At 44.0% G+C, this 26,948-nt stretch overlaps 1 protein-coding gene across 3 annotated transcripts in view; it reads left to right on the forward strand.

The window, feature by feature from the left end:
- The window catches only part of LOC128696132 (uncharacterized), a 30,749-nt gene extending 11,920 nt beyond the window's left edge, over positions 1–18,829 (forward strand). For all 3 annotated transcript variants that reach the window (XM_070094886.1, XM_070094888.1, XM_070094887.1), the window contains exons 5-10: positions 9,017–9,065; positions 12,838–12,959; positions 14,430–14,538; positions 16,254–16,365; positions 16,784–16,909; positions 18,357–18,829. In XM_070094886.1, the coding sequence (XP_069950987.1) occupies positions 9,017–9,065; positions 12,838–12,959; positions 14,430–14,538; positions 16,254–16,365; positions 16,784–16,909; positions 18,357–18,513 (675 nt within the window). In that variant the 3' untranslated portion in view covers positions 18,514–18,829. The remainder of the gene's footprint in view (positions 1–9,016; positions 9,066–12,837; positions 12,960–14,429; positions 14,539–16,253; positions 16,366–16,783; positions 16,910–18,356) is intronic.
- The last annotated feature ends 8,119 nt before the right edge of the window (positions 18,830–26,948 follow it).

The raw sequence follows: 26,948 nt of genomic DNA on the forward strand, positions 1-26,948 counted from the left end.
AATTTCGCCTGCCTTGAAGGCGGCAGTTAATGTACAGCAGTATTCCAGCCTAGAGGGAATTGAAGAGAATCATCATGGGCTTGGAGTCCCTAGTAAGACTCGTGAGATTGTTGTGGTTATTTTAGATCTAAGGAATATATAATCCAAGACACATGTGCTACATCTACATCACTCTACTTCTTCCACTACTAGTTTGCTCACTAGGGTCATTGTAGGAAACTCGATGTCTCTAACTATATTCTTAAATATCTGGTCTACCTTATGGGCCTGACCTCTTTCCACAAGTGTGGCCTGCCCACATACGACCGCCTCTGCTATTATTACACCAATCAATTCCATCCACTGGCTTCGCTACAGAATTCTTCATTCTCACGTCTGTATTTGATTGATAAAACTCTGGTGGGCGAAATTTCTCACCTTCAGGACTCGCCTATGGCAGTATTTAAGCCTCCATTCCTATACTTCAGCTTCACATTGTTCCAGACCATGGAGCTGAAGGCTTCTCCAGGCTGAGGGACTAACCACCTCAAATACTTTTTCTCCAAGGTTGACATACGGACTACATGGTCTTTGACTCACGAAATCATAATGACACGATTGCAAACAAACCATACCACGGGTAGGGCTTGAACCCACGGTCAAAGAGTCGTGAAACTCTAGTGGCTAACGCGTCTGGGGTTTTACGACTGGCCGCGGGTTCAAGCCCCACCCGTGGTATGGTTTACATGATCTTTACCTCGCTACGACACCTGCTGCCTCTATATTTGGTTGAAGAAACCTACTGTGTAGGTAAAACGTTACGATCAACAATATAGATACCCAACTGTTGCACATTATAACTCACTCCTCAACTACCATTAGAGACTTAGAAAGCGAGAAACCTTTAAGTGTAAAACCAAAACTGCAGCTCGTCGCAACACGTGGAGGATACGAGAAAAAAATATATAGGGAAGACATCTGGAGAGACACACCTGTAAGATCATCAATATGCCTGTGGTACAATGTTCATAATGCCAGTGTTATTTAAAGGAATAACCACTTGATGAAGTGCAGTAGTACCTAACTTATCAAGGAAGATCATTTAAAATAAATGCCGACGTCTAGAATCTGCGAACAGTTGTCTTTGCAATACTGTTGTATAATGCACAAAGAGCTTCAGTATCCTAAATTTTAGCTAGATTGATTTTAAGTCATCAGGACAAAGCCTGTGCTATACCTGACCTCTGTACTGCATTGATAAAGCCCCTCTGGTTGTTGAAACGTTTCCTCCAGAAAGTTACCTCAGGTTGCAGATGTGCCACTTTTATACCAATGGAATAAACTATTAGAAGCTTAATTACCGAAAAGAGGACAGTGACCTTAGGTCTCCTATAACTGATAATGGTTATTTTTACACACACACACACACACACACACACACACACACACACACACACACACACACACACACACACACACACACACACACACACACACACACACACACACAACCTAAGAATAGTCTGATACCTTAGTAAGTAATCATTCAGGAGTCTGTACACCGTGTATGTCAGGCCCATACTGGAGTATGCAGCACCAGTTTGGAACCCACGCCTGGTCAAGCACGTCAAGAAGTTAGGGAAGGTGCAAAGGTTTGCAACAAGACTAGTCCCGGACCTAAGGTAAATGTCCTACTAAGAAAGGTTAATCAAAATCGACCTGGCGATACTGGAGAACAGGAGGGACATGATAACGATATATAAAATATTGAGAGGAATTGACAGAGTGGACAGAGACAAGATGTTCCAGAGATGGGACACAGCAACAAGAGGTCACAATTGGAAGTTAAAGACTCAGATAAGTCAGAGGGATGTTAGGAAGTGCTTCTTCAGCTATAAGAGTTGTCAGGAAGTGGAATAGTCTGGAAAGTGATGTAGCGATGTAGTAGAAGAGAGATGATAAAGCTCATGGAGCAGGGAGAGAGAGGACCTAGTAACAGTGAAGAGGCGGGGCCAGGAGCTGAGTATCGACCCCTGCAACCACAATTAGGTGAGTACACACACCAGCAAGTGCAAAGTTATGAAGATTGGGAAGGACAAAGGAGACAGCAGACGGAGTACAGCCTTACCTGGAGTTTACCTGGAGAGAGTTCCGGGGGTCAACGCCCCCGCGGCCCGGTCTGTGACCAGGCCTCCTGGTGGATCAGAGCCTGATCAACCAGGCTGTTGCTGCTGGCTGCACGCAAACCAACGTAGGAGCCACAGCCCGGCTGGTCAGGAACCGACTTTAGGTGCTTGTCCAGTGCCAGCTTGAAGACTGCCAGGGGTCTGTTGGTAATCCCCCTTATGTATGCTGGGAGGCAGTTGAACAGTCTCGGGCCCCTGACACTTATTGTATGGTCTCTTAACGTGCTAGTGACACCCCTGCTTTTCATTGGGGGGATGTTGCATCGTCTGCCAAGTCTTTTGCTTTTGTAGTGAGTGATTTTCGTGTGCAAGTTCGGTACTAGTCCCTCTAGAATTTTCCAGGTGTATATAATCATGTATCTCTCCCGCCTGCGTTCCAGGGAATACAGGTTTAGGAACCTCAAGCGCTCCCAGTAATTGAGGTGTTCTATCTCCGTTATGCGCGCCGTGAAGGTTCTCTGTACATTTTCTAGGTCAGCAATTTCACCTGCCTTGAAAGGTGCTGTTAGTGTGCAGCAATATTCCAGCCTAGATAGAACAAGTGACCTGAAGAGTGTCATCATGGGCTTGGCTTCCCTAGTTTTGAAGGTTCTCATTTTCCATCCTGTCATTTTTCTAGCCTTAGAGGTCAAAGGCTGCAAAATTTGCTCAAGAAAAAGGACCTTGGGGTAAGCATCATACCGAGCACATCGCTGCAGCATACGGGTGCCTGGCAAACCTGAGAATAGCATGTAGTCATCTAAGTAAGGAGTCATAAACGACACTGTACATCGTGTATGTCAGGCCCATGTTGGAGTTTGCAGCACCAGTTTGGAACCCCCACCTGGTCACACACGTCAAGAAATTAGAGAAAGTGCAAAGATTTGCAACAAGACTTGTCCCGGAGCTGAGGGGTTTGTCCTATGAGGAGAGGTTAAGGGTACTCAACCTGGCGAAACTGGAAGGCAGAAGGGATAGGGGGACGCATGATAACGACATGTAAAATTCTGAGAGGAATTGACAGGGTGGATAGGGACAGAATGTTCCAGAGATGTGACACAGCAACAAGGGGTCACAACGGGGAGTTGAAAACTCAGGTGAGTCTCAGGGATATTACGAAGTATTTCTTCAGCCATAAAGTTGTCAAGAAGTGGAACAACGTGGAGAGTGATGTAGTGGAGGCATGATGCATACATGATCTTAAGAAGAGGTATGATAAAGCTCTTGGAACAGGGAGAGAGTGGACCTAGTAGAGACCAGTGAAGAGGCAGGGCCAGGATCTGTGAATCGACCCCTGCAATCACAATTAAGTAAGTACACACACACACACACACACACACACGCACACACACAGTCATAGAGTAGTCAAGTCATGGAATAGTCTAGAAAGTGAAGTAGTGGAGGCGGGAACCATACATAGTTTTAAGGCGAGGTATGATAAAGCTCATGTAGCAGGGAGAGAGAGGACCTAGTAGCAATCAGTGAAGAGGCGGGGCCAGGAGCTATGACTCGACCCCTGCAACCACAAATAGGTGAGTACAAATAGGTGAGTACACACACACACACACACACACATGTAGTCCTAATTTTTAAAAAGGGAGACAGACATGAGGCACTAAACTACAGACCTGTATCACTAACGTGTATAGTATGCAAGGTCATGGAGATCATCATCAGGAGGAGAGTGGTGGAGCACCTGGAAAGAAACAAGTGTATAATTGACAACCAGCACGGTTTCAGGGAAGGAAAATCCTGTGTCACAAACCTACTAGAGTTTTATGACAAGGTGACAGAAGTAAGACAAGAGAGAGAGGGGTGGATCGACTGCATTTTTTTTGGACTGCAAGAAGGCCTTCGACACAGTTCCTCACAAGAGGTTACTGCAAAAGCTAGAGGATCAGGCACACATAACAGGAAAGGCACTGCAATTGATCAGAGAATACCTGACAGGGAGGCAACAACGAGTCATGGTACGTGACGAGGTGTCAGAGTGGGCGCCTGTGACAAGCGGGGGTTCCACAGGGGTCAGTCCTAGGACCTGTGCTGTTCTTGGTATATGTGAACGACATAACGGAAGGGATAGACTCAGAAGTGTCCTTGTTTGCAGATGATGTGAAGTTAATGAGAAGAATCAAATCGGATGAGGATCAGGCAGGACCACAAAGTGACCTGGACAGGCTACAAGCCTGGTCCAGCAACTGGCTTCTTGAGTTTAACCCTGCCAAGTGCAAAGTCATGAAGATTGGGGAAGGGCAAAGAAGACCGCAGACACAATATAGTTTAGATGGCCAAAGACTGCAAACCTCACTCAAGGAAAAAGATCTGGGGGTGAGTATAACACCGAGCATATCTCCTGAGGCGCACATCAGTCAGATAACTGCTGCAGCATACGGGCGCCTGGCAAACCTACGGATAGCTTTCCGATGCCTCAGTAAGGATTCGCTCAAGGCTCTGTATACCATTTACGTCAGGCCCATACTGGAGTATGCAGCACCAGTTTGTAATCCACACCTAGTCAAGCACGTCAAGAAATTAGAGAAAGTGCAAAGGTTTGCAACAAGACTAGTCCTAGAGCTACGGGGATTGTCCTACGAAGAAAGGTTGAGGGAAATCGGCCTGACGACACTGGAGGACAGGAGGGTCAGGGGAGACATGATAACGACATATAAAATACTGCGCAGAATAGACAAGGTGGACAAAGATGGGATGTTCCAGAGAAGGGACACAGACACAAGAGGTCACAATTGGAAGTTGAAGACTCAGATGAATCAAAGGGATGTTAGGAAGTATTTCTTCAGTCATAGAGTTGTCAGGCCGTCGAATAGCCTAGAAAGTGACGTAGTGGAGGCGGGAACCATACATAGTTTTAAGGCGAGGTATGATAAAGCTCATGGGGCAGGGAGAGAGAGGACCTAGTAGCAATCAGCGAAGAGGCAGGGCCAGGAGCTATGAACCGACCCCTGCAACCACAAATAGGTGAGTACACACACACACACACACATACACACACACACACACACACACACACACACACACACACACACACACACACACACACACACACACACAGTCAAGGACCAGGTAATCAGGCTAAGGAAGGAAGGAGGAGAGACAACAAGAAATGACCGTGAAGTATGTGAGGAACTCAACAAGAGATTCAAAGAAGTGTTGACAGAGGAGACAGAAGGGGCTCCAGAAAGACGGAGAGGTGGGGCACACCACCATGTGCTGGACACAGTGCACACAACCGAGGAAGAAGTGAAGAGGCTTCTGAGTGAGCTAGATACCTCAAAGGCAATGGGGCCAGATAACATCTCCCCATGGGTATTGAGAGAGGGAGCAGAGGCGCTATGTGTACCCGTAACAACAATATTCAATACATCTATCGAAACAGGGAGATTGCCTGAGGCATGGAAGACAGCAAATGTAGTCCCAATCTTTAAAAAAGGAGACAGACATGAAGCATTAAACTACAGACCAGTGTCACTGACATGTATAGTATGCAAAATCATGGAGAAGATTATCAGGAGAAGAGTGGTGGAACACCTAGAAAGGAACGATCTCATCAACAGCAGCCAACATGGTTTCAGGGACGGGAAATCCTGTGTCACAAACCTACTGGAGTTCTATGACATGGTGACAGCAGTAAGACAAGAGAGAGAGGGGTGGGTGGATTGCATTTTCTTGGACTGCAAGAAGGCGTTTGACACAGTTCCACACAAGAGATTAGTGCAAAAACTGGAGGACCAAGGAGGGATAACAGGGAAGGCACTACAATGGATCAGGGAATACTTGACAGAAAGACAGCAGCGAGTCATGGTACGTGGCGAGGTGTCAGAGTGGGCACCTGTGACCAGCGGGGTCCCACAGGGGTCAGTCCTAGGACCAGTGCTGTTTCTGGTATTTGTGAACGACATGACGGAAGGAATAGACTCTGAGGTGTCCCTGTTTGCAGATGACGTGAAGTTGATGAGAAGAATTCACTCGATCGAAGACCAGGCAGAACTACAAAGGGATCTGGACAGGCTGCAGACCTGGTCCAGCAATTGGCTCCTGGAGTTCAATCCCACCAAGTGCAAAGTCATGAAGATTGGGGAAGGGCAAAGAAGACCGCAGACGGAGTACAGTCTAGGGGGCCAGAGACTACAAACCTCACTCAAGGAAAAAGATCTTGGGGTGAGTATAACACCAGGCACATCTCCTGAAGCGCACATCAACCAAATAACTGCTGCAGCATATGGGCGCCTAGCAAACCTCAGAACAGCATTCCGACATCTTAATTAATAAGGAATCATTCAGGACCCTGTACACCGTGTACGTTAGGCCCATATTGGAGTATGCGGCACCAGTTTGGAACCCACACCTAGCCAAGCACGTAAAGAAACTAGAGAAAGTGCAAAGGTTTGCAACAAGACTAGTCCCAGAGCTAAGAGGTATGTCCTACGAGGAGAGGTTAAGGGAAATCAACCTGACGACACTGGAGGACAGGAGAGATAGGGGGGACATGATAACGACATACAAAATACTGAGAGGAATTGACAAGGTGGACAAAGACAGAATGTTCCAGAGATTGGACACAGTAACAAGGGGACACAGTTGGAAGCTGAAGACACAGATGAATCACAGGGATGTTAGGAAGTATTTCTTCAGCCACAGAGTAGTCAGTAAGTGGAATAGTTTGGGAAGTGATGTAGTGGAGGCAGGATCCATACATAGCTTTAAGCAGAGGTATGATAAAGCTCACGGCTCAGGGAGAGTGACCTAGTAGCGATCAGTGAAGAGGCGGGGCCAGGAGCTCGGACTCGACCCCCGCAACCTCAACTAGGTGAGTACGCGCGCGCGCTATTCTCAGGTTTGCTAGGCGCCTCTAAGCTACAGCAGTTAGTTAATGTGCGCCTCAGGCGATGTGCTTGGCATGATGCTTACCCCAAGGTCTTTTTTCTTGAGTTTGCGGCCTTTGACCTCTAAGGCTGTATTCCGTCTGCAGGTGCTGCACACAATACACATAACCAAGGAAGAGGTGAAGAAACTGCTAGGTGAACTAGATGCCTCAAAGGCGGTGGGACCAGACAACATCTCTCCATGGATCCCGAGAGAGGGAGCAGAGGAACTGTGTGTGCCGCTAGCAGTAATCTTCAATAAATCTGTCGAAACTGGACAATTGCCCGGAGAGTGGAAGACAGCAAATATAGTTCCAATTTTTAAGAAAGTAGACAGGCAGCATTAAACTACAGAGCAGTGTCACCGACATGTATAGTACGTAAAATCGTGGAAAAGATTATCGGGAGAAGAGTGGTGGAGCACATTGAAAAGATTGAGCTCATACATGACAATCGGCACAGCTTCAGAGATGGGAAATTCTATCAGAAATCTACTCGAGTTCTACGATAAGGTAACAGAAGTAAGACAGGAGGGAGAGGGATGGGTAGATTGCATCTTTTGGGACTGCAAGAAGGCCTTTGACACAGTACCACACAAGAGACTGGTACAAAAAATTAGAGGAGCAGACAGGAATAGTAGGGAAAATACTGCAATGGATCAGGGAATAGCTGACAGGAAGGAAACAACGAGTGTTGGTACATGATGAAGTGTCAGAGTGGGCGTATGTGTCAATCTTAGTCCGGTGCTGTTTCTTGTACATGTGAATGACATGATGGAAGGAATATATTCAGAAGTATCGTTGTTCGGTGATGATGTGACACTGATAAGGAGAATGCAGGCGGGTGAGGATCAGTTAAGATTACAAGAGGATCAGGACAGACTAAAAGTCTGGTCAGACAAATGGCTCCTGGCGTTTAATCCCAGTAAGTGTCAAGTCATGAAGATTGGGTAAGGACGGAGTACAGGTTAGGAGATCAAAGGCTGCAAACATCACTTAAAAGGATCTTGGGGTAAGCATTATAACAAATATGTCTCCTGAGGCACACATCAATCAAATAACTACTGCAGCATATGGACGCTTGGCAAACCTGAGAACAGCATTTCGACATCTGAGTAAGGAGTCATTCACGACATTGTACACCGCGTACGTCAGGCCTATACTGGAGTATGCAGCACCAGTATGGCACCCACACCTAGTCAAGCACATCAAGAACTTGGAGAAAGTGCTAAAGTTTGCAACAAGATTAGTCTCGGAACTGAGTGATATGTCTTTCGAGGAGAGGTTAAGGGAACTGAAGCTGATGTCGCTAGAGGATACGAGGGATAGGGTAGACATGATAATGGCGTATAAAATACCGAGAGGAATTGACAAAGTGGACAGGGCTCGATGTTTCAGAGAGGGGATACAGGAACAAATGGCCACAACTGTAAGTTGAAAACCCAGATGAATCATGAGAGCGCTGCGCTCTCGGCTTCTTCGGCCTCTTCCTCACTCCGCGCTTAGGTCTACGAGAGGCAACACAGGCAGTCTGGGCTCCCCTCTCACACTTTGCTAATATAAGTGTTACCATCCAAAAAGTGTGCTTAACTCCAACCATCACATCTCCACGAACCCTCCCGACAGCTTTAGAGCTGTCAGGAAGTGGAATAATCTGGAGAGTGAAGTAGTGGAGGCAAGTTCCATACATAGCTTTAAGAAGAGGTATGATAAAGCTCATGGAACAGGGAGAGAGTAATTAGTATCGACCAGTGAAGAGGCGGGGCCAGGAGCTATGAATCGACCCCTGCAACCACATACAGGCGAGTACATATAGGTGAGTACACACACACACACACAAGCCAAGTGTCCATCGACAAGTATGTGGACAACTACCAGCCAACACATAACTAACACACACGGAGCTATGAATCGACCCCAGCAACCACAAGGAGTCGAATACACCTTCACAGTGCAGTGTATGACTCTCTAAAGTTATTTTTTTTTACTACAGATGATCACCCAGCGGAAGCTGGACCTGCCGGTGAAGGGCACGAACATGAGTAAGTTAACTGTGACATATCTGTAACTAATAAAAACCTAATCAGCGAACTTTACTCCTGTATGGAACTAACTTACCCACGAATGTTATTACTACATGGATTTAACTAACCAATGAAACCTACTTTTGTAGAGACCTAAGTAACTCGCGAATGGTAGTACTCTTAAGGTAACTAACACACAAGTATTACTTACGAAGGAATCTATTCCACGAACGTTACTTCTTCAGGGAGCTAACTAACTTACGAACTTTACATATACTGGACGCTACTTATCCATAGACATTACTTCTGCTTGGAGTTAACCCACGGAACGCACGTTCTTCTGGAAGCTAACTAACCAACGAAACGCACTTTCTTCAGGAAGCTAATTCACCCACTAACGTTACTTCTAGAGCTTGAATTTAACTAACCTGAATTTGGACATGCACATTAAGGCTTTAAAATGCAAGTCTTCTAACACTGCTCTTCTGACCCAGCAGTAAATAGATACCAAAAAGATATCTGCTGTGTACCACATCAAGGGGTGACCCAAAAATACCCAAATGGAAATATGCCGCACTGTTTGGCTTTCTTGGATAATCAACTCTCCGCGCTTATTGATTCCAATAGTTTCCTCTACGGATCCAGCCTTCCGTTCTTAGATATATTAATTACAAATAATGTTAATGGTTTTGAGACTTCTCTACATCGTAAACCCACATTCACTGGTTTAGGCATAAACTTTTTAGCATTTGTTCCATACATGCTTAAATTTAATGCTAGCAGAGCTTTATTTCATCGAGATTTCATACTTTCAATTATGTTAACTTCGATTTGGAATTAAAATAACAAACTTTTAAAATAATTCTTACCCCTTTACATGTTATTCAGTCTATGACAAGGAAATATTTGGATATACAGTACCCAGACATATTAAATATAGTATTAGACTTCCTGACTATGGATATTATGTTTGTTTTACCAGTTTAAAAAAAAATTTCAGCCTTATTGTTTGAACTTTGTCCTTAAATTTCTTCTCGGTTTGTTGTTACTAATTGTTTAACAGTTAAGTCATTTTTTAAGTTTAGAGACAGGTCCCTACACCTTTAGGCTCAAATTTTGTATATAACTATAAATGTCCCAACTGTTCGTTGCGGTATATTGGCAGTTCGTCACGAAACTTCCAAATCTAATTATGTGAACATAAAGTTGTGTCTCGCAGAATTAATCTCCCTTTTACTCGTCTCAATCTGAATTTCGGGAACATTTCCTTTAAATCACCCTTTAAAATTCCAGTGATTTTAAATTTTTGAATAATTGTTGTAATTCGCTTGATCTTCGATTGCTTTAGTCTTTATATATAATACATAAGTTGAAGCCAGAGATTAATAACTGAAAAATCAATTCGACTCTTCACAGTTAATTGCCTTCCTTAGTCTACCTCTGAAGAACATTCAGGGGAAACTTATATATAAAGATGTATAATACTGGATGTCAAAGCTTAATAATTAGGAAGTTTACATAACATTGCCCATTGTTTACTTTATCCATTAAATTTTTTAATAGTTTCATAATTATTGTTCTTCGTTAGCATCATCTTAAACGTGCTAACTACAAATCTAAGCTGTGTGGATATATTTGATTTATATTTTAATATTTTAATTAAGATTTACTTTACTTTAAAAATTTTAATGTAACTTTTAATTCTGATGATGTTAAATCCGAAACGGTAATAAAGAAATTGGATGTCCAAAAAGATGGTGTTTGCCACATATCATCTAACGAGTTAATAATACAAATTCTTCCGGACAACTTCACTGACTCAGCAGGAATACAAGACCCTAGCTACGTTCGTGCCAATACCGAATGGAAGACTCTTGCTGTTGCAGCACCTAAACCTATTGCAGCACTGACGTACAAACAGTCAAGTTGGGATGGCCCCATTACTGAAAAGGTGCTTACCAACATGTTGAGGATTGTAACATCAGACAGGGAGATTGCCCGTCTCCAAGCTGTGAGTGCACATCACTCTTGGGACTTCCTCCAAACAGTCCCCATTTCGGCAGTGGGAACATGCTTCACTCCATACTGCAGTGGCTCACCGCCTCACTGCCCCAATTCACACGGAATATATACGTATTTGCGGTGATGCGCAAGCCGACCAGAGTGGTCTACATGGTCTTAACTGCTCCAAAACCATGGGCTGGCATGCAAGACACAATGAAATCAACGACATCATGAAGAGTAGCCTTGCTACGGCTGGATGCCCAGCCGAGAGAGAGCCCCAATCACTAGCAGCCACCAATACTCACAACCCCACAAACCACCCTGATGGGATCACCATCTGTCCTTGGACGAATGGCAAGCTCTTAACATGGGACTATACCTGCGTGTCGACGCTGGCTGACACCTACATCCATCACAGTGTCGGGCGACAGGGAGGAGCTGCTGATCACGGAGAAATGCAAGATCGGCACGTACAGAGACATAAGCCAATAGTATCAATTTGTTCCTGTAGGATCGTAGACCTTGGGATCATGGGCAAAAAATGCCACATGTTTCCTTAAAGAACTGGGTTCCAGACTCGACACCACCAGAGACCCGAGGGTGGCCACTTTCATGTTCCAGCGTCTCAGTGTGGACATCCAGACGGGAAATGATTGCTACATACTTGGCTTGCGTCCGGCTTTGGAGGAGCTGGAGGAGATTCATAATCTTTGACATATTGTACCACTGCATTCGTGTTTGTGTTTTTTAATCAGTGAATTCTGTCTATAAATGAAGTTCACATAAAAAATAAAATATAGGGGGTGGTAGGAGAAAACATTCAAACAGCTCCGGGGAGAATCTTTAGTTTTCCATGAAGTACGTTTATTCTCTTCTCTGCGGATGAGGGTCCCCAGTCCAGTTCTAGAGGTGGTACCCTATGTATATATGTCGTGCTGAGTAGGTAAATCTTACGATTTTGACTTAAATAGCAATGCTCTTCTTGCCGAATAAGACAAACGAAAATTTGTGTATGCAATAATCTCGCAAAAATCATTCTGAACCTAACGAAAAAAAATATATTTCATTGTGATTGTTTATTATTAAATTATTGTAAACTAATTTAAAATATATTTAGCTGGATTAAGTAAAATTAAATTGCGCCTGTGTTGTCTGATATTTCTGCCCAGAAGAGACTGTCCAGGAACTTTTTTTGGGCAACTGTATGACGAAGGCAAGCTACAATATCTCTGCATGTGTAAGTAAGTAAGTAAGTAAGTAAGTAAGTAAGTTTATTCAGGTATACACAAATACAGTTACATAGAATTATCGTACATAGCAGCATATGTGTAGAGAACCTGGGATAACCCAAAAAAGTCAGACAGAGTGACTTATTTCCATTGGGGTCCTTTTACCTTATTATTATAATATAAAGGTTATAATATTTTCTTATTATTCTACAATGAAGATAACATCTTATTATCATACTAAAAAGACTATCTACTACAGGAGGGTCATTAAGACTATCTACAATACGAGGGTCATTACTAGGAATAAGGTAAAATTTACACGTATGTTAGCTAAAAAATTGAAAATCATTCCCCTCCCTTTCTGTAGCTACATTCATCAGACACCTTTTGGCACTCTTCTTGAACTGGTTCATGCTATGACTGGCTTTGACATGTGCGCGTAGTCTGTTCCATTCCTTTATTGCTGTACAATAAAAGGTGTTTGAAGCCTGCAAAAACAGTTATTGTAATATGACTGTTTTTGCACTGTTATTTCATCGTCGTTCCTGCTTCCCCAGCACATGAGATGGTGACCTTATTGGCTTCCGCTGTCAACATTACTCTGAACAACAGGAAAGAGTGTCCAATGCTGTACACCCGCATTGGTGACTACTGCCTCGCTCTCTTCTCCCCTGCGAAGGTGGGTTGAATATCATTCTTCTTGGGTCCTAAAGTGATCCAACACGATATCTTAAAAAGTTAATAGAGATTTATATAGAACGACATACACCAACGACACTTTCGGCAAGATTATATATAGTTACTGTGTACTATATATATATATATATATATATATATATATATATATATATATATATATATATATATATATATATATATATATATATATATAACTGTGTGCTGTTACCATTTTGTCCTAGGCACATGTCAATTAGACACTAGGCCTGTTCTATATGCGTGTGTGTACTCCCCTAATTGTACTCGCCTAATTGTACTCGCCTAATTGTGGTTGAAGGGGTGGAGACTCAGCTCCTGGCCCCGCCTCTTCACTGAGTGCTACTAGGTCCTCTCTCTCCCTGCTCCATGAGCTTTATCATACTTCATCTTAAAGCTATGTATGGTTCCTGCCTCCACTACGTGTGTGTGTGTGTGTGTGTGTGTGTGTGTGTTAGTTACCATTTTGTCCTAGGCATATACCAATTAGTCACTTAGCCTGTTGTATATGTATGTATGTGTGTGAGTTTGACCTGCCTCGCATGGGCCAGCAGGCCTGTTGTAGTGTTCCTTCTTATATTCTTTTACATACTCTTCCAAATTCCTGCACCAACCTTTGCAGCTTCTTTTCAGAATCTCCTAAACGACCTGTGTTATCGGCAAAATGTAAGTGTGACAACTCCCAGCTATGTCAAATTCTTTCTTTAATTCTACAGCTCTTTCCAACATTCACTTCTTTTACAACAACATCTATAAATGTGTTAAACAACCACTGTGACTTCAGATATCCCTCTCTAAGCTCTATTTTTACTGGAAAAATAATCCTCTCTTTCTTCAACATACCCTAATCTGAGCCTCACAAAAAAACGTTTCTTTACTGCTTTTAATAATTTACAACCGGTTCCATAAATTTTCAACATTTGCCACATACATTCCCTATCCACACTATCGTATGCCTTATCTAAATGCATAAATGCAACAAAGAATTCCTCGCCTTTGTCTATGAACTGTTCACTTAGATGCTTTGGTATAAATACTTGGTCAATACCTCAACAACCCTTCTTAAATTCTCCTTGTTCTTCTGTGTTCCTGCTCTGTCTTACCCTTGAACTTTTCAATGAAAGTTCCATTATGCACTGGTACAGAGCACCTTAGTAGGCACCTCTGTGAATTTCACCATCAGCTAACGAGTTTGCAATTAAGTATTCAGTCCCTCAGGGACCGTGTCTTGACGTCGGTGAGGGGTTCTTTCTGCAAGGAACTTGACTTGGTATTTTCATGCTTCAAGTGAACCTAATTGCCTCTTATTTCCCAAGGTTCTGTATGACTCCTCTAAGGATTTAGCGCTTCTAAATTAATGACATAATAATGTGTTCAAGTCAACAGTATTGCTTCCCTCACCACAAGTTTTTATCTCAATTGTTATCTCCGCCAGGTGTCGTGGCCAGAAGCGAGACAGTTCTGCAGATCCATTTACGGCGATCTGTCGAAATTTGAAGACTTCAGGGATTTCGGACTTCTGTTGCAGTACATGAGAGCAGCAAGTGTGCATCCGTATCTCCCAGTATCATTAACAAAAAAAAAAAAATAAAAAACGTAAACTTAGAATCTTGTGTGTGGTTTAACGTAAATTAAATATTTCACCATTCATTATTATTATTATTATTATAATCAAAAAGAAGCGCTAAGCCACAAGGGCTATACAGCTTCACCATTCATGATTTGAAGAGTATCTCTTGTAATAAAAGATCATGTCATGTCATGAACGGTTTTTAATCATCTGAATTCATGTTATTCAAAGCTTTGTTTTTAAACGTATTTAAGAAAATATTTAAATGAGCAGGGTATTGTTTATGGGAAGTTGATGAGTGAACCGTATGATGGAAATTCAGCTAATAGAAAGCGAGTCCATGACTGATGGCTTGTGCAACACGGAACTGGCAGCCTGGGCAAAATAAGCAACATCTGTACGTTGACATTCCCTTTTGCAGTCTCATGAGTTGCCAGGTAACGGAAGTTCTTCCCGACAGCAAATGTAACTCTCGATTCTGGGATGGCCAACCCCTCATTGCTGTCACTGTCAATTATTATTATTATTATAATCAAAAAGAAGCGCTAAGCCACTGTCACTGTCAAACTAGCACATTTGTGCCACCTGTGCGTATTGACACCTTTGTATACTTTTGCTGCACTTGTAGAAATATTCGGGTGTCGGCTACTTCAGTTCATGGGGCGGGACCAAACACCTCTCGGGTTGAGTACACAGACTATTAGTCTAATGTGTTGTCAGTGGCTTCAACAATCGTCACCAGGAATGAGAAAAGTTCATCCTTGTTTTCATTGATGTAAAACAATTCCTGCCAGTTTCTAGAAACTGCAGCGGAAGCCTCAACACGTTGACGAACTCTTTCCTTTAGACTTCCAGAGTACACATCTCGCACATCAACTCGGCTAATATACTGCAGCTTGGATGTGAGGTACAGTTAGGTTAGGTAAGATTCGTCAGGAAACAGGACAAATGTTTCTTGACGCTGGTCTTAATCATATGATGACCTCCCACTAGACGTTTTGGTCATCTGACCGAGGTCTTCAGCTGGCTTACTTGTCGACCCCTTTGAAAATTAAAATTATACCGTACGTCATAAGTCGCTATATAAACACTTGTGAACACTCAAAACTGTTTCTATAACCACAGGTTGAAAAATATTGACAACAGCTGCTACAGCGAGGAAAGTGACTTGTGATATTGAATATTCTTCTGTATTGGAGAATAACAAATCCAAGTTGGTACTAATTCTCATTTTGACCATCTGAGACACCAAGTCTGCCTGATTTTAATGTTGACCTCTGTCCATTGGGTATCTGGATACTAGATTGAGCCTAGAGAAGTGGGAGCAATTGTTCTTCGGGAATGAAAACTGTTTGGATTTTGACATCTCTCTGATAGGAAGAAGTCTGAGGAGAGGAAAGTTGTATCATTTGACGGGATCTGTGATGGGCCCTGTGTGATGTGTGAGTGATAAGGCGATCACTGACTACGTGTTGTATTATTCTTGTTCAGGTATCTAAATATCAGTGTGTTGATGACAGTTGCTTCTGCAAGCGCTCTCTTGTTCAGTACAGATGCAACGCTCAAAAAATGGATTTTGTCACCGAGAACTTTTCTCAAGTGAAACGTCTTGCTGATAAAAAGTTTCTTTATTAAAAGTGTCTTTTTAAAAGTGTACATTCTTGAGATATAGAATATGTGGTCTTGCAGAGCTGACAACTGATTACTGGATCGGAGGTCGCTTCGACTTGGATACTAATGCTTGGTCGTGGACCGTGGATGACTCCACCATGCCCCTGGGCTCTCCCTACTGGGCTGAGAGGTTAGTGGCACAAGGCTCTCCTTACTGGGCTGAAAGGTTAGTGCTCCAAGGATCTCCTTACTGGGCTGAGAGATTAGTGCTCCCAGGCTCTCCTTATTGGGCTGAGGGGTTAGTGCTCCTGGATTTTCCTTACTGAGCTGAGAGGTTAGTGCTCTGGGCTCTCCCTACTACGCTGAAAGGTTAGTGCTCCTGGGCTCTCTTTAGTGAGAAATTAGTGTCCTAGGATGCCCCGCCCCCTTCCCCTTACCGTAATGACTATTATAATAAAAAAGAAGCGCTAAACCACAAGGGCTATACAGCGCACTTACCGTAATGAGAGGTTAGTATCTTCCCAAGTTTATGTATTATGCTTTGTCATGCCTGTGTTTCAGCATGCCAAAGGCAAATTAACTCATGGATGTGTTGGATGTCATTACAGATACATTGGCACATGCACCCGGCGCCCTCCACCTCATACTGATCCCTTCAGCAACCCGCCTGCTGCGCTGCCTGGTGCTGCCTGCTATCAGTATACGCAGGCACCTAAGAACCGCCAGCAAGGATGGTAATATTATTGCTAAAAGTACCTGATACCAGTTATACAGACCTAGGTGATATTGACATTATACAGAAAGCCCCTGGTTATTCAGAGCATTTCGGGCAACTTAGGTTAATCTTGTCCCCCAGGATGCGACCCATACGAGTCTGTTAACACCCAGTTACCTACTTATTGCTAGGTGAACAGGTTAATTATAATAAGCTATGTGAACAGGGATATTAGGTGTCTTAAGGAAACGCCCGATATTTCCACCTGTATCAGGAATCGAACCACGGACCTCAGTGTGTGAGAGGTGATTTAGCTACTGAGCTACGGGACACGAGATGTATCAAGTCCTGTAGTAGTAGTTTTGTATACTGTGCTTTTATTTCCCTCGAAGGTGGTTCCTTGATGTTTGTGATGGGCTCTTGATCTAAGGAATTTGACCAGTGCTCCAATTCCTCGAATCTAGCCTGAATATCTTCCATTCCCCGATGCATTGTATGACCCTTATGGGTTTAGTGCTCCCCCATTAATGTAAAAATAATAGTGTACTTTTATTGGATGTACAGACATAGTGCTAGCAGATATGGTTATGAAGATACACTGCAGAACAGAGGTCGAGTTTTCATGAAGTCACTGGTAGAGCTTGAAGCTCTGCCCTGTGCGAAACAGGACCGATAATAGCTTGTTTTAGATAGTGCCTTTGTATCCACATGCACTGGCTGCTCGTTTAGAGTCTTCATGTACTGGTTGTCGCCTTTGGTTTAGCTAAGGAGAGAACTTCATTCCGTTATCATTTGGTGCTGCACAACTAAAAGATTGGAAAGGACTTAATTAAAAAAAAAAAAAAACATTGGGCATGTATGATGGTCTCGCGCAATGGTTATCTCGAAAAAGTGTTAGTCTCACACGTGAAGCATTTCTCGCATTTACACGGGTCGTATAGCACCTGGGAAAAGTCAGTTAGGTTCTATCCAGGTAAGAAAAGTACAGTTTCATGGATCAACCCTGGAGAGTCTGCCAAGTTTTAATGAAATTTCTTGCAGGAGGAGAGGTTTCCAGGTGGTGAGTTACGTAATTTGAAGAAGTGAGTTATAGTATCCATTCCATTATCTGCTGAAGTCTTAGCAGACTATCCATAGATCATCAGTGTTGTGGAAACCTGTTCCATGGTTTAAAGTGGGGGCTATGTTTCATAAGGTGGTAGACAGTTTTCTTTCGAATATTTTCCACTATGCAACACTCTCGTCTGCTGTTCATACAGTATTATAGTACTAATTATTTAATTTTTACAACTGTACAACTTCTGCTTTTGGCAGTACCTAAACCTGTTCTCATGCTAAATTTAATTTTTTCTATTAGACCTAAGCCTGAACACTTCAAGTTAATTTAGTACATTTATGAAGTAGGACGTTTAATTTAAATAAGTTTCTTTCCAAACTCTCGTGATCTTTACCGACGTTTCCTACAGGTGTTCCGCCCTGACCTATGAGCATTTCTACTATATAAACGACGAGATCTGTCAGGAGGAAAGGAGTCCTCTGTGTATGCTGGTAGACACTGAGAAAGACCTGCCCGAAGGCGAACCAAAAGTGGAACCCGATCCTAAATCACCCCCACAGCTTTAATTCTCATCCTCCTCTTGCCCAGATTACGACTTGTTACAATAATGGCTAGTTTGATCCTGTGCAGGTTTTAAAGGCCCTGTACATGCCTCTAATCACATTCCTCTTGCATGGCTTGGGAGTCGCTGATTATTCTTAACCTGACTCCCATAATAGTATGCAGTTTCAAGAAAGTATTAAACCTGCCTTACTGTTATAACTAATCTCAAATATATAGGTTTTCCAGAAGTTTATGTGGTAAGAACATACTAGACGAGATAAACCAACTCCACAGAAGTATGTAGAATTGTAACCTCACAGTAAAAATAACTTTCAAGTACTATGCATCTTAATTTTAACCCAAAACTGTTGTGCATCATTTATCCAAAAACTTCTCAAATACTTTGAAAACTTTCCATAAACCAGATAATTTAGCTTCCACCCTTGATAACTAAGGAATGAGAGGCAATCATACAACAGAAAAAATGAAGGGTGTTTCTAATTACCTTCACCAGCAATAATACCTTCGTAGGTTACACAATCTAAACACTGGACGAGTGGAGGGGAAGAATGGAATGTTTACATAAACTGTAATGCACCTATTATCAATCATAACTAAGCGCTAAACCCTTAATGTAATACACACAATGACCAAAGAAATGGCAAGACAAATGGCGGCAATGTCCATGGCAGGAGCACACCCCACACACGCTTAAGATGCTAATTATATACGTATAGCAGGGCTGCATGACTCTAGAGGGTTTAGCACTTTTTGATTATAACACACTTATAAAGCAAGTACTAGATATTTAGAACAAAACCTTGAGGAATTGAATACAATTAAGTTTTATCAAGTGGAGGGTATCAGTGCTACATTAACAAGGTCATGAATTCAGGCAGACTAAGAATATAGATCGAGGGTGAATTCCTGGTTGCTAACTTGTTTTGGATTAACAATGAAATTCTAGTTAACTTCAGGGGAGCTTTTTTGAATTTCAGTTAAATTCTACGTGGGACAGCACGAAACCATATAGTAGAAGAAAGTGCTAAACCGGCAAGTCATGCAGCACTGCTGGGCAGAAAATAGTGCTGTGGCTATAAACGGCTAGGTGGAGAGGGGATCAGAGGGGAGGAGAAATGGGCTGGAAGGGATGCTAAGGGCTGTGTATCAAAGTTCGTATGGTAAAGCAGTTGCTGACAAAGTCAAAAAGCGATCTCAAGTCAAAGGCAGCGGAGCCGTCTGCAAGAAGGGAAGAGCGGTAGGGCGATGGCTCACTGGTAAACCGGACAATCCACAGGAAAGTGAAGAACCGAAATAGGGAGCCAACAAACCTCAGAGGAATAGTGCGCCATTCCATGAGATACCCATGGGTAAGGCGAGTATGCCGTACTCTGGAGAGTGCAGTCTCCCGAATACGGCAATGGTCGTAAGATGATGGCCACAAACCTAAAAGCGGTCTGATAAGAGTGCAATTTATGGTGTATGTCCGACCACCGTTGTTGCCAACGGCCGCTAAGAAGGGCAGAGATGACTTAAATAATCCCTGGATGGAATACCTCTATAGGAAACTGTTAGATCACATACCACTGGCCGTGCAGCACGATCCGCCTGTTCATTGTCCAATTATCTCGATAATAGCCTCCCACAGCACATTTCAAATGCCCTGCACGGGTGCACACAGGAGACCACCAAGGAATGCACGTCTGAGAATGCCTGCCCGAGGTTTGAGGAATAGAACATGGTGCTGCAGTCAAAACTAAGGTCGAAAACTGGTGAACCAGCTCATCAACAGAGGACGAAGAAGGGTCCCCACAAAAAGCAGTAAGACAAGAGTATGTGTCCCAGTTTGCTCCTTCAAATTGCCAACGGGGCCAACAAGGCAGTTGGGAATATGCAAAGTAAGAAAAACAGGAAAGTGATCACTATCATGCAAATCCGGGAGAACAGACCAAGTGTAATCAAGTGTGATTGACAAGGAACAGATAGATCAACACGAGACAGTGTGAGTGTCAAAAATGGGCGAGGGCGCCCACATTTAAAACACGAAGAGGACAAGAGGCAAGAAGGATGGGATAGGGAAGGGGGGATTGGGGGTAATTAGATTCGGTCTGAAGGAGACCGAAAGGTCTAATTCCTCAGACCAAGAGCCTCTTCACTGCACCAAGGAGCCCTCCCCCTTGGAAGAGGCATTATACCATATTATTATAATAAAAAAGAAGTGCTAAACCACAAGAGCTATACAGTGCTGCAGGGCAGGGAAGGAAGCGAGGGTATCAGGTGGCAAAAAGGAGAGGGACGATTAGTAGGTTATGGAGATTAGCGGGGCAGTGGATAGTGCGGGGGTAGAGGGTAGCAAGAGAGTGAGGTAGAAAGGGCTGAGGGGAGTGCTAAAGGAATCATCAAAGTTTGTGGAGTAAATTAGTTGTTGTCAAAGTCAACGAGAGTCCGGATTAAAGGAGGGTCCATCAACAAGAAAGGAAGGTAAAGAGAGAGCAACAGAGTGGAGACGACGGTGGAGGTAAATTCTGCGTGCTCGTTGATAGAGTGGGCAGTCTAACAGAATGTAACTGATACTGGAACCTGCCAATTCTCAGAGAGGAACTGGGTGCCTCTCCATGAGATACCCGTGAGTAAGATGAGTGTGGCCAATGCAAAGACGGGCAGAGAGTAGTCTCCCAACCTCGACACTGGTGACAAGAAAATGGCCAGTAACCTATACTTGGTTTAATAGAGTGAAGTTTATTACTGAGCAGCTCAGACCAATGTCGTTGCCAATGGGTGTGAAGGTGGGATGCTATTACAGCAAAATAGTCCATAAATGGAACACCTATATGAAACTGGAAGGTCATATACTGCTGACTGAAGTAGTGTCTGCCTGTTCATTGCCCTGTATGTCAACATGACCAGGGACCCAACAAAAAAAATATCTTCATGCTTGGTTGAGATATGGCATAACCAAAGTTGGATATGGAGAACAAGGGGGAAAGGTGTATTAAATGTTCGTATAGCCTGTAAAGCACTAAGGGAGTCTGAAACAACCACAAATGATGACATAGGCATAGATGCAATACAAATAAGTGCTGCAAGAAGGGCATACAATTCAGCAGTAAAATGCTAGCCAAGATAGTAAATGCCCTCGCACAACACTGGAAACACTGCTGTGAATCTGATGCTGTTGGAAGGCTTAGAGCCATCCACGTACACTGCAATGGCATGAGAATGAGAGCGGAAGTGGTCAAGAAAAAGAGCAGGAAGCAACCGTAGGCAGTTGGGCTTTCGCGCAAGGGAGCGAGAGAAAACAGACTCGAACAGCTGGAGCCTCCCAGGGTGCAGGGAAAAGTGAGATGCTACATGAACATAGAAAGGTGGTAACTGAAGGGAAGACAAGAGTGAATGTAGGTGAAGAGAAAAAGGATGGAGCAAACAGGGGTGACGAACAAATAATGTCTACTAACATAGATGACTATTTTATATATGGAAGGATTGCAGAGATCATGAGTGAACATAGTAGCAAAGGCAATGGGCATCACAGCGATCGGACAAGGCTTCTGCATAGACACTCGACAGGGGAAGAGCGGGAAAACACCAAGGCATAAAAGTAATCCCTGGTGGTGGATGGGATTAAGGCTAGAGAGAGTAGTAGGAGAGGCCACTGAATAGATCTGGACACCATAATCGAGTTTCGATAAAATGAGGGCTGAATGTAGGCGAAGGAGAGTTCGACGATCAGCTCCCCATGAAAGATGAGCAAGGGTTTTAAGAAGGTTTAGCTGGCTGTGACAAGTTGCTTTCAGAGAGGTAATGCGAGGTTTCCAGGATAACTTACGGTCAAAGAGAAGGCCTAGAAACCTGACCGTATCACGTTCAGGGATACATGATCCATAAAGGTATAAAGGACGATCAGAGATGACAGAGCGTCTAGTGAAAGTAATTTGGTGTGTTTTAATGCTGGAAAATTTAAACCCATTCGTAGTGGCCCAATTGGAAACACGGTTGACTGCATGCTGGAGACAAACTGTAATGAGGTGACAGTCAGCACCTGCACAAGAAATAGCGAAGCCATCAACAGAGTGATGACCAAATATAGGATGGAAAAGGCCAAATCATTTATAGCAAGGAGAAAAAGTGTTGTGCTCAGAACACATCCCTGGGAGACACCTTCAGCTTGGACAAAGTCCGGGGAGAGCATATTATTAACCCAAACACTGAAATGTCTGCCAGTTAAGAAGTTCCTAAGGAAGGATGGTAGACTGCCTTGGAAGCCTAAGGAGTGGGCTTGGGCCAAAATAATATACCTCCAAGTTGTCATATGCCTTCTCAAGGTCAAAAAATATGGCAATAACCGAGTGGTTATTCGCAAAGGCATTATAAACATACGTATCCAAGCATAGTAAGGGGTCTATGGTAGATCGGCCCTTACGAACGCCATATTGACTAGTGGAGAGACTTCTCTCTAAATACCACATTAAATGCCGATTTACCAGACATTCCCTCACTTTGCAAACTGCACTGGTAAGAGCAATGGGACGATAGTGGGAGGCATGTCCCGTAGTACCCAGCTTGCAGAAAGGGAGAACAATGGCAGATTTCCACAGTTGGGGAAGAACTCCTTGTGACCAAATAAGATTGATGAGGTGTAAGAGGACCATAAGGGCTGACTGATGTAAGTGTTGTAACATCCGAATACTGTTCGAGAGAAGAAAAGTCCAAGGGTACTAACTCTGGCAGACTGAGGAAAGAAACTAGGGGCATAGATGGAGCCCCCAGAAAATACAGACCAGATGAGTGCCAATTTCAGTGGCAACGTCAAGAGTATTTACCACTCAATTTCCCCACTTTTTTCCAGACTGCACTCAGAAGAAGCAGAGGTGATGGTGGAAACAATCTCGCCAGCAAGTGCGTTTAGGTCACTGATGACATGGCAAGTGACCGCACGCTTCTGCTTAAAATCAAGAAGTCTCATCAGTTCATTGTACTGGTACCTGCCCCATGCAGCGCGTTTCAAATGTACTGCACAAGCACAAGCAGGAGACCACCAAGGCATGCACTTCTGAGAATGCCTGAGGTTTGGGGTATAGAATGAGAAGCTGCGGCTAAAACTGACGTCAAGAAGAGGTGTAGGAGCTCATCAATGGAGGATTAAGAAAACCTCACTAAAAGCAGAGTTGCGAGTAAAGGTCCCAATTTGCCCGATCAAATTGCCAGCGAGGGCTATGGAAAGCTGGTGAATATGAAGAAAGAATGATTGGAAAAATGATAGCTGTCATGCAAGTCTGGTAGAATAGACCAGGCAAAGTCTAGTGCAGTGGAGGAAGAGCAGACCGATAGATCGATGCAAGAGAGTATGAGTACGAGGATCAAAATGGGTGGGAGTACCCATATTTAAAACATGGAGGGGGCGAAAGGCGAGAAAAGCCTCCAACTGAATGCCACGCGAGTCACAATGAGACCCCTCCCCCTCAGAGGAAATGGTGGGCATTAAAATCGCCAAGTAACAGAAGTGGTGGAGGTGAGGATGAAACAAAGGCAAAATCTGGGATAGAAAATGCCCGAGGAGGAGAGATATAAAGAACTTATTGAAAACCACTTATTTAAGTGGATACAGGCTGCAGTGTAATGCAGCGAGGTATGGGCAAATAGTTTACAGTACAGAATATCATTGCGTAGAAGTGCACTTTCATTAAAGGTCCCATCTGAGGAAGGATCCGAAGAATACAATAAATTAAAGCCCGAGATAGGTTGGAAAACAGCCGAGTAATTTTGGTTCTTGTAAGCAAACACCAACAGGGGAAAACCTGGAAAGCAACATCTGAAGCTCACCCCGATTACCCCTGATGCCACAGATATTCCACTGTAAATAGGCCATGATTGGCAATAAGGAAAATACCAGGAATCCATAGGAAAGGGCACCTACGGGCTAGAGGGGTTAGAAAAGTCTGTGCGGTGGGTGGCATCTGAAGACGTTCAAACAGTGAAGGAACTGAGCATTGTGAAGAATGGAGTTGTGAAGATGGAGGAGAGGGAAGAGAAGGAACAGGAGGTGGATCAGTGTCCATTGAAGGTTTAGTCTTGAATATATTCTGAAATAGCGTCAAATGTTTCTGAATTCAAAGACGTCCTATGGGAGACAATATGGGAGATGGAAGGAGGAGGGTGAGTAAAGATTGGGACAGTAATGAACTGTACTAAAGTAGGGGGGGGACAACAAAAGCATGTGGAGAACTGGAGAAGTGTGGGAGGGGACAGAAGAGGCAGAAACCTGGGAGGTGGCAGAAGAGGGAGAGACTTGGGAGGGGACAGGGGAGGGAGGCACAGAACAAGGAGGGGGGTGAACCTCCACACTTGTAATAGAGCCAGTGAGAGGAGAAGAACCAGGTACAGAGACTGGAAAGGCAAAATGTGGGGGCAGAAGGGAAGGAGAGGGCAAGGAAAATTTGATCAAATGGGATTTTTTTGGACTTTTGAGTAGAGGGGCAACTGGTAGGTGTTGTATGAGATCTCGTCAATACTGGGGCTTGTGAGCGAGGACTAAGATGTCAGAACAGACCGAGGTGTTTAAGTAGGGACATCTGAGCCCAGGACAGCAAAAGAATTAAATACAGGAGTGACTATGGGAGGGGTAACAACAGAGGCTGCAGAAGATGGGACCCCAGAAGTGGGGGGATGTTTTGAAACATAATAAACACTGGGTAGTCTCCCTTGGAGGCAGAGATTAGAAACTGCCATAGCATAAGGGAGACCTGCTTCTTTGAGGGAACGAATTTCACGCTCATTCAAGTAAACCTGGCAACTGAGTACGAAGGGCGAGCCTCATGACAATTAAAGCAAGAGGGAGGTCGACTGCAAGATGTATTAGAATGGTAGTCGGCACCACAGACTGGGCATTCAGCTATAGATCTGCAATATTTTGCTGGGTGACCAAAATGCCAGCAATTTCTGCACTGTTGCAGTGTAGGGATCACCTTTTGAACTTTTAACCGATGTCCTGCTACATAAACAGGATAAGAGTTCATGGCTGTCAAAAGTTAATCGAGCCTCATTGCAAGGGTATCATCTATGCCCGCAGGCAGAAAGGACATGAAAGTGTTTACTTTGAGGATTGGGAGATCTTGGAGTTCCAGCTGTTCGAGAATGTCATTGCCACAAGTCTGGAAATTCTGTTGGACTATGTATGGGGCAGAATGACTGTACCACTACAAGAATCGAGGGAATGATATTTTTCGATAGTGACAGGAACAGTAGCGATATGTTTAAGAGAAAGATCACGAGCTTGGGTAGCATTCTGGACAGTGATGATGCATGTACCACTCTTGAGCAGGAAAGGAAACATCTCTACCAACATGGCGTAGGAGTGCCTTGCCAATACTATGGTCGGAAAGATAGGCAATAGAGGAAGTCTGTCGTAAAGTAAAGAATTTAGTCCATTGTACATTCTGAAACTGTGTGGAAAGGGAGTGCATGGTGTGTAGGTCTTTTCCGAGTAGAACGAGAAGGTGGCAAAGTATCATTAGGCAATTGACATTGGCGTTTAGGAGTGGGACCGGAGTTGGTACAATGTGGGATGGGCTGGCGATTCGAAAATTGCCGCACCGTAGAGAGGGGGGCCGGAAGCATAGTCAAAGGAGAGTGGAGGTCAGACAAAGGAGTCAGTCGAAGCCCTGGTACCTGAAGCGGGTGACAAAACGGTACCAGCAAGAGGTACAGGGGCATCAGGAGTGTCCAAAGAGTGGCCAAAAGTGAGGCAGGGTCAGATTGGGGTGCACTATCAAAAAGGGGGCCTGCGGGCGGTAGCAGGGTCATTGACTGGGTCTTCCATGGTTAGGGTCCTTTTTAAGGGGAGGAAAAAAAAAAAAAATTGGGAGGAATAGTTCCTAGGAGGAATGAAAGGGCAGGAAATCTCCCTCTTTGCCCAAGAGGACCTCGGCACCGAGAGTAGCACAGAATGTCATGGAACCCATGCCATACCCTACCCTTCATGCCAGTAAACCAGCAATCTGGGATAGCAACCTCACATCTGCCGAGCTACCTCGGTGGACAAAAGAGGGCAGCTGGATATCCACCACATAGCATACCTCCTTTGGCCACCACCTCCGGAATCCAAAAGGCGGCCTCCAGGGATACACCTGTCGCCCGAAAGACGCCCAAAGCCACCCCACGGGAGACTGGAGAGGGATTGGGACATCCCCAGGCGATCCAGATTCCACGGCAAACTACACCACCACCAAGAACCTCAACAGAATGGGATGGACCCTGGTACCCTTCCCCCCTACCTAGGAACCAGTAGGCCTGTGGGAAGAATCCCAAAGGCCAAAAAGAGGAAGGGAATAAGGGAAGGATGGGGAGAAGGGGGAAGGAAAAAGGGAGGATGGGATAGGGAAGGGGGGATTGGGGGTTAATTAGGTTCGGTCTGAGGAAGGAAATAAACAGGTTCAATTCCTCAGACCAAGAGCCTTTTCAC

Source organism: Cherax quadricarinatus, chromosome 48 (genome assembly GCF_038502225.1).
Source record: "Cherax quadricarinatus isolate ZL_2023a chromosome 48, ASM3850222v1, whole genome shotgun sequence".
Classification (NCBI taxonomy): Eukaryota; Metazoa; Arthropoda; class Malacostraca; order Decapoda; family Parastacidae; genus Cherax; species Cherax quadricarinatus.